Consider the following 8,633-nt stretch of genomic DNA (forward strand, 5'->3'; position numbering starts at 1 on the left):
ACACAGAAAACACAGAACATGACAGCTAGACAAAAATGGCAGACTTCTTATTTTCTCGTTTGGATTTAGGTTTGGACTTTGACTAGGCCATTTTAGCACATTAGTGTGGGTGGATTGAAATCATCCACTGTAAGCTCCATCCATCGTCCTCTCAACTAACCAGCTTCTTTATCTCTGCTGAACAGCAGCATTCCCACAGGATCTGCTCTTGCTACCTAGTTTTGTAAGAAACAGAATTTTGTGAAATGTGCAACTGAAAACTGAGCTGTGGATCTCTGCAGCTCCTCCAGTTACCATGGGCCTTTTGGCTGCTTCCATGATCAATGTTCTCCTTTTGCCTGACCTTTAATTTTGACAAAGTTTTCTCCATTTGTGTTCTCGTTGCTCAGTACTGTTGACTCATGCGAGCTGCACTTTTTAGATTTTTGTTTGCAAAAGAAAAAAAGATGTGTGTTGCAAAGAGTGGTGTGGAAGGAAAATGTCAGCAATCGTGGCTGTACAGCAAACAAAGTTTGGGCTCCGAGCTGGTGGTCTCCTCTGCCGGCTGCCATTTTGAACAGAAGAGTTCAAAATGGCAGCCCTCCCATCAGTCTTGCTACATCCAGCAGTCTACCTATATACTGGTTGAGCCCGCCTTCTCAATTTGCCCCGGCCAATCAAACTCCAGCTCTTATCACAGCTTCTTCTAGAAACGAGCTGGGTTTGAGGTGGGCCCTATTCTTAGCAGGGTCCCAAGATGGCAGCTACAAGGACACACCCACAAGGTGACAAACATTTCACACGAACAAAGGTTCATTTATACACTCTAGAATTCAAAACCTTAAAGAAAAACTTGTTGCTTCTTAATAAAAAAAAAAAGTTCCTTTCTTTTTCACTCAATGAATTCAATTTCACTTGCATCAAGTGAAATAAAAAGGGAGGAAGTTAGGACTTCATTGATTCCTATTTTTGGGAAATCACTGCAGCTGAAATTAAGAATGTCTTGGTTTTTATTTATATTACTATTTTTTTGGTATTTTCTGCCAAATTTATTTATTTATTAATTTTTTTACCAAGCTTAATCTTACTTTTTGTTTAACCATTTACCTATCTTTGATGTTGTGATTGTTGTGAAGCACTTTGCGCAACTGAAGTTGTTGTATATGTGCAAAGTAAATAAACATGGACTTGACTTTGTGTTGCTCTGTCCCATAAAATCACATGACAAATTGTGAAACAGCTCAAGATGAAGGAATATTCTAGCAAGGAACTTCATGGACACAGACATATCTTGTGCAACCAACTGGGAACTGAAAATAAATAGCAACCGTCCCGCGTTGAACTCCATTCAAGAAGCGTGTTTTCTTTGACACCTTCTGCTTTTGAATCAAATAACAAAAGAGACCAAGTAAACACATTTTGTCAAATTTTAATTTGGAAATGACAAAAAATATGCAAGCAACGAAAAATGTAAGACACGTGGACAAATATGCAGTCTGATGGGTTAAAATTACATGCATAAACGTTTAGTTTAAAGGAACTAAGAAGCTGGTGAAAACGACTGCTAAGTTGCGTTGAAATGGAAACTCGTGAAGAAAACCTTACGGATCTTTTTTAGGTTCCTCTGTGTTTTCAGAGGAGGAAGGCGGCGGAGGATCTTTGGTGGGCTCCGAGCTGGTGGTCTCCTCTGCCGGCTTTGAAGGAGGAGAGCTTTCCTCTGGGGCTGCAGCCGTAGCAGCCCCCTCACCCTTCTGAGAGCCTCCCACCTCCTTCTCGTCTCCCTGTTGCTTAACCTCATCGACCTTCCCTCCATCCTCTTTGGCGGCGCCGATATCGCTCTCCTTAGTCGTTTGACCGTTCTCTGTCAGCAGGAGACTGTTTTCTTTAGGTTCTGGTTGTAACTCGGCTTTACTAGTCTTGTCCATCCCCATCCAGTACTCAGAGTCGCCGCCTGTCGCCTTGAGGCGTCTTCTCAGCTGGCACACCTTGCATGCAAGTGCCAGGGTAGAAATCAGCAGGATGGGGCAGGCTAAGAGCAGCACTATCTTGGCATAGGTGTTCTCTATTACATTAAAAATGTTCCATGTTTTGGCAGTGGTAGGGGTGGTGGTGGTAGGTGTGGTGGTTTTAGGGGTGGTCAGAGTTGTGGCGCTACCACCGGTGGTAGCGTACTCGGGTGACCTCCCAGAATTTGTTGATTCAATAGAGGTGGTCGAAGCCTCAGCATTTGGTTGTTCTGTTGATTGATTACACAAAGTCCACGGGATAAACAGCAACACGGCCAGAATTTCAGCACAACACAGCAGGCCGTTCATGTTGATATCTATAAAAACAAAGGCGCAGGAGAGTTCAGGATTCGAATATGCTTCTGATGCAAATGGACGACAGGATGGAGAAACTTACACACAATGAAGCGTACTTGAGATATTTGTATATCTCAAGTATATACAAATATACTTGTATGCTTGAATAACTCCATTGTATTTTTGGCGATAATTATCATCATGTTTACGTTGATAAAAGTGATGGTCTTTGTAGTCTTTTCGACAACAGATTTTTTTTGTCACAAACTATACAATAATATTAAAGATGCTGGAACAATTTGCATATATCAGCAATTAACAATTAAAACAATCTGGCTAAAGTTAACACTTGTAATTTTGCTTTGAACAAAGAAATCACCTTTGGTAAGTGACAGGTTTCCACCAGTTTCCTGCCTGCTCAGTATTTGTCCGTTTATACTCTAAAAACTACTGTTTCTTTAATGTAAGTGCTGAGTTTAAGCATTGGGGACCAAAACTGTTTTGTGTTTTTTTTTACCAAACATTGTGTCTAAAATTGCGACTGTTCATTGGATTAGAAATCAGCCTTGAAAGGCAACCATTTTGAAATGTACAACCACCTGTTCTGTTCCCATTGAGCCGCCGCTACAGAATAGATAACTGTCAGCAGTTACATTAATTACTTTAGATTTTTTTTTTTTTATCTCAGATAACATTAGCTGCTTAGTTGTTACGCAAGCTCGTTCTAAATATGTTCAGCTTGTTGACTAAAGATTTGGTCATAAAATCTATATAGACAGGAAATCATAAATAGTGTTATATATTGAGTGTGATTTACATTTTTTAAGAATTATGTAGCTTTATGTTATTAAAGCTAAGGTTTAATCAGTAATACTTTTATAACAAATTTATGTCAGATCATGATTTCTTGGTTAATGTCAAGTTGTCATAACGAAGACATTTTGAATAATGTCGACTGTATTAAAAGTGTCATGATTTACCAAATGACACTTTATGACAACAGTCATAAATATTTATGAAGACTTACTCACGTTCATGACAGGTGTTGTGGCATGTTTATGACGGTGTGATGACAGTCTTATTCACAACCTGTCAAATAAAGTGTTACCTAATAAAACTGATTCATTTTGGGCTAGGGAAGTCACTTCTATCTTTGCCTTGCAGCAAGATGGGACTTAGTTATCCTTAGTCCTTAGTTGTACCTGTGCATGATTGGGTCACTGGCAGACTGGCAACCTTTCCAGGATGCTTTGTAACCATTCACTACTAGAGACCGGCATTACCACTCTATTGGGAAGCAAACATAAAGTTGGTGTTGCAAACGGGTAGATGGATTGTTTACTTATTACTTGTTGAGGAATCCATCTTATAGCTGTAACCCAACTCTGATAAATCAACCTCGTCATGAATCAGTCCAAATTTAATCCAAGACTTTACCCTGAATTTGGTTGTTTTTGACCCAGATGTGAACTGCAAATCAAAGATAATTTGAGCCAGTTGTGATTTTATTCCACTTAAAATTCTCCCTATTTTCCCCTATTTCTAACTCTTTCAGACGCGCCTGACAAGATGGAGGGTGGAAGACATGAAGCAAAGTCAACCTAAGGGCTCGCAGCCCACTGAGCTACATGTCGCTCGTTTCAGACAAAAATTGAATTAAAAAAAAAAAAGTTCTCCAGCTTTTAGAGACAAATGAAGGACAAGAACCTTAGAAACAAACTGAACAAATTTGCTACATATTTTACAAAATGGCCAACCATAATGCACAATACAATATACAGCTTGCCTCACTTAAAACAGCATCTGACCTCAGTTTTTTGGCTCACCCAAAGTCATGAAAACCATGAACAAAAAGTATTTTGTATTTTTCATTTTAATAGTGCTTTGATAAAGGACTGTTGCATAATCTATAAAAAAAAATAGATTTGACTTAAACTATGTAATCCTACAAGAGGGGTTTAGGATAAGTCCATGGATACTTGAGTAAGGTCATGTCTAAACAAGTTCCCACCTGAATAAGAAGATAATAAAGAAAAAGTAAATAATAAACCCATCACTTACATTGTTTGTTTTGCCAAGGAGAGCAGGAGTTTGTGTGGATGGATGAACAGATTGGAGCAACTGATGAGTAAAGTCCAGTATTTTACAGGAACCGAGATGCAATGAAGTCAGTGCAAATCAACGGTGCTCTTCTTGCTGTCTCGACTTCTCTTCTTCCTCTTAGAACTATATTAAGAAGAGGAAGTGGTGATGGGTGCTCTGTTCAGTGGAGTGGTCATAACACATGTGAAGCACTAGAACGCGAATGCGGCCTGAACTGTACTCTCACTCGCCATCTAGATTTGTTTCATCTAAATTTCACCTCAATTTATGGAATCCTCAATCAAACATACTTGCAACTTTTTTCTCTCTCTTTTTTTTTAAACACTATTCTTGTTTTGAAGAATTGACTGTGTATAGGTCACTGCAGGTCACTGATGCTGACGTGATGAGAAACCACCTCAGCCTGTGCGTGCATTGCAAATGCCTCGGTCACGCTTTTTAAACAACAAAAATAAATCCGCCTCCATCTTGTGTCACGCTTAAAGGTTTACCTTCCTATTTACGAGAAAGAGAAAACTGGCCCTACGTCTGTTCGGTTTCCTTTGAGTATTGCACATGCATACTCCAAGACTTTTTGACACATTTAAAAAACAAAAACAAAACAAACAAACAAACAAACAAAAAAACCAACAGCCACCATAAAAAAAAAAAAAGTACATTAATTCTTCAACTTTCACTGACACTGCTTGAGCTTTTCCACTTCTCCAGACAACAATCTTCCATTTATTTTATTGGAGTTTCATAACGCAAACACTTTATTGTGTCCGGTTAAGTACAAACGGAATACAGCAGTGTGTGTTTTTCAAAAATGTTGACAACTCAAAAGTGTGATGTGATTCACATTTAACACTCGTACCAGTGACCTTCATAAGCGGTTCTGAAAAAACGTTGGTGGCCGTATCGCGTCAACCACGTCTTCCGGAGGGACAAAACGTCAAAAGGGTCAAAGTTTATGGCTCCTTTTCCGAAGTGCCGTAAACTTATGAAAGAAAATGATCAGTTCTTTTTTTGTTCTCAATTCATGAATTTGCATCGGAAAAAAAGTGTTTCTATTTTCTAAAGTTCCTCATCTTGCTTCCTCTGCTTGATGTATGCTGTGTTTCCCAAGTGGCTACATATCTGCACCTGTGCTGCAGAATTTAAAGGGGAAATGCCTAATTTCACAAAGTAGGATGCTGCAGATGATGAGAGCAGCAGAAGAGACGTGATGAAGAGGCTGCAAGACTCAGCACTCCTAACTAAATCCACTCCTCCTCCTCCACATGACCCGCCAGCATCTGTTGGTGAAGGGATGGAAATAAAGATCCTGGAGTTTGGAGCGTGTGAACGCCTGCTGTTCAGACCGCTGGGCCCTGAACAAACTCATCATCACGACTGTCGTTAGAATTAAGACAGATAAAAGAGACGCAACAAAAGCGGTAGAAACTACCACAGATCTGTAGTTTTCCTGATGCTGATGTTTTCCTTAAATATTGAACTAAATGGAGGGGGGAAAAAAATCATTTTCTTTGCACATCTGCAGGAGCCACAAATGTGAAAATGAATACAAAAGAAAAATTGCAAGAATGCAAAGGTGGAATGGAGGCAATCATAATTTTTCTGGTGATTTTTTATTTTTTTTTAATGAGAAGCTCGAAGGTGTCAGATGTCGTATCCTGAGCGGCTTATTCAGATGAAGCAGAAAGCCACCATGAGGCCAAATAAAAATCAAAGGAGGAAGCGAGAAAAGAAGAAACACAGATGACTTCATTTCCAAAAAGCCACACGCCGTCCTCCGAGAAATGGAAAGTCCCATTTGTCAGTAACGCCACACTCATCCATATACAGTACATTTATGCGGGGTCTTCATGCCTGTGTGTGCACGCATGCAAGCCAGACGTTTTTTGTTTTTTCGTTCCATTTAATTGCATGTGTTGTGCTTTTCTCGCCCATCCGGCGCTACCTATAAATAGCTGACTCGCTGGCTGTGATGGTGGACAGCTTCATTACAGACAATCCCAAGGACATCAGCTGATGGCTGACAGTTGCAACGGGTGGGCTCAGCAAATGTCAAAATGGCCTCCAGAGTGCAGCCCCCACCTTCTGCTTTGCTCTTTCAGTCGACCAAGTTTAAAAGCTGAATTATAGAGTTTCCGCAAACTTCCATTTTATCTTACAGCTCACCTGAACATCATCAAATTTCATGTCACTAAAGTGTCAAAAAAGTAAAATCAGCTGAAACGGCTCCTATCCATTGCCTCAATGTTGCTGGTGTGTGTGTGATGAGTGTGCTGAAGAAATCCCTTTCTAATCGCCCAACGCTGGTCATGTGACCCGGTGCCAGTTGGAGTCAAAAGGCCTTTTAGTCGGGGCAGAGGGCACAAAGTGCTCTCTCTTTTTTTTTCCATCACATTAAAACCAGCGCACACAGAAATCAATTCATCACCCCTTATAGTCCGAGCCATGCTTCGGATGCAACTTTTCAATTTCAAGGGCTGAATGCAAGCACGGAGTATTTCTCACTTTTATGACAGCTCCCCAAGGTCCGGTATCAGAGAAAACCGAAGTGTATTTATCAGAGAAAAAAGCTGCCTAAGCAGCAGAAGTTGAGAAAATATCAGCTGTCGGAGGGGGAAAAAAAGAGCAAGCAGAATCAAGTAATTAGTCATTTAACTTTAACTCATCAGTTCAAATCGTATTTCTTAAAAATGATGGAGTCATACATAGTCTACTGCCCCCATATAGATTTTTTCAGTTTTTTACTTTTTCATATGCTTTTTTTTTAATCACACAACAATATCATCAGTAAATGCAAAGTGCAACTTTGAAATGATGTCCTTAATTATTGAGGAAGGGAAAGCTATTCAAGCTAATCTGGCTTCATGTGGAAAATGTAATTGCCTCATTTAGATAGAACCCGTCTGACAACATGAAGTAGACTGACAGATTGACAGGAAGTCACTCTGTCAGTCAGGAAAGAGCTACAAAGCTATTTCTGACCAAAGAAGACCCACATTTATTCCAAGAGCATGTTGATGACTCATCCAGGAGCAAAGTAGCCCTCAGTTCATTTATATGTTCATGATTTAACAATAAGAGAAAATGTGGAAAGAAAAAGCCTCCGAGAGCTAAAAACCCACTGATAGTCAAAAAAACATTATCACTCATTTGCCAGAAAAGACAAATTGAAAATGCTCTTGGGACTGAAAAGATAGAAGTGATTTTTTTTTCAAGGTGTGTGTCCTGTCACATCTGGCATAAAAATATACACACCATTTTAAATAAATAAATAAACGTCATACAAAGCAAACATGGCGGTGGCAGTGTGATGGTCTAGAAAAGCTTCAGGTTGATTACTTTCTGAAACTAATAAAACCATGAAGCCTGTTTTCTTTGATTAAAAAAAAAACAAATCTGGAGATTGTCCACCCTTTACTCCACAAGGTTAACCTCAAGCATACTTGGGTTATTCAGCAGGACAACAAACTACAGCACACAATAAAGTCAACCTCTGAATGACTCAAAAACAGAGGTTTTGGAATGGCATCATTGAAGTTTGAACTGGTATTCAATTGGTACCATGACCTTAAACATGGTTTTCATACTCGAAAACTCAAATTAAAACAATTCTGCAGAGAAGAATAGAATAAAAATTAGACTCATTGCCACTTATTGCTAATGCTTGATGGCATGCCTCTTCCAAGAGTGACAAAACTATGTTTGTAGAGTAAAACTTTTTAAAATAAATCCTGGTTGGCTTGAATGGCTGTTGTGTTTTGGGAAATATAAATATGTATTAATATTTGCAAAGGTTATATTAGCCTCATATAAAGATGTGTGTGATCTGAAGCAGGTAAGTGTTGTTAAACAAGCAAAAGAAATCAGTAAGGGCATGTGTTTTTTTTTTACAGCACTGTTGTTGATTAAGTAATATAAATACCTGTTGACCAGCCTGCAGAAGTATGGTTTAAGTTGTTCTTGGAATAGATTGTTGCAGATGTACTGTTGCCGCTAATTTGTAGTTGTGCTTTTAAATTTGTAGCTATGTTATAAATGATTTGCTGATGCGGTTCGCACTTTGGTCCACCTTCCCGTTGAGGCAGGAAGTGCAACAAAAAAAAAAAAAGTGAGCGCAGGGGAAATGTCATGCATCTCCTGCTGCTGCTGCTGCTGCTATTACTCTTGAGGCGTGAATGTGAAGACTGACAACCTTCAGTCTGATGTAGGGGAAAGATTCAACCTGATGAATCTTCCCCCTTTATCAGGTTG

At 39.4% G+C, this 8,633-nt stretch overlaps 1 protein-coding gene across 1 annotated transcript; it reads right to left on the bottom strand.

Moving 5' to 3' along the window:
- Nucleotides 1-1,388: 1,388 nt before the first annotated feature.
- On the bottom strand, nt 1,389-4,575 carry LOC116727911 (uncharacterized). The gene is made up of 2 exons (XM_032575586.1): nt 4,344-4,575; nt 1,389-2,302 (listed from the first exon to the last, which is right to left on the bottom strand). The coding sequence occupies exon 2, from the start codon at nt 2,292-2,294 to the stop codon at nt 1,581-1,583; it is 714 nt and encodes a 237-aa protein (XP_032431477.1). The 5' UTR covers nt 2,295-2,302; nt 4,344-4,575; the 3' UTR covers nt 1,389-1,580.
- Nucleotides 4,576-8,633: the final 4,058 nt, after the last annotated feature.

The sequence above is a fragment of the Xiphophorus hellerii genome, chromosome 11 (assembly GCF_003331165.1).
Source record: "Xiphophorus hellerii strain 12219 chromosome 11, Xiphophorus_hellerii-4.1, whole genome shotgun sequence".
Classification (NCBI taxonomy): domain Eukaryota; kingdom Metazoa; phylum Chordata; class Actinopteri; order Cyprinodontiformes; family Poeciliidae; genus Xiphophorus; species Xiphophorus hellerii.

Excerpts from the sequence above, each read along its gene's own strand:
- LOC116727911 (XM_032575586.1), bottom strand. The coding sequence starts at position 2,294 with ATGAACGGCCTGCTGTGTTGTGCTGAAATTCTGGCCGTGTTGCTGTTT.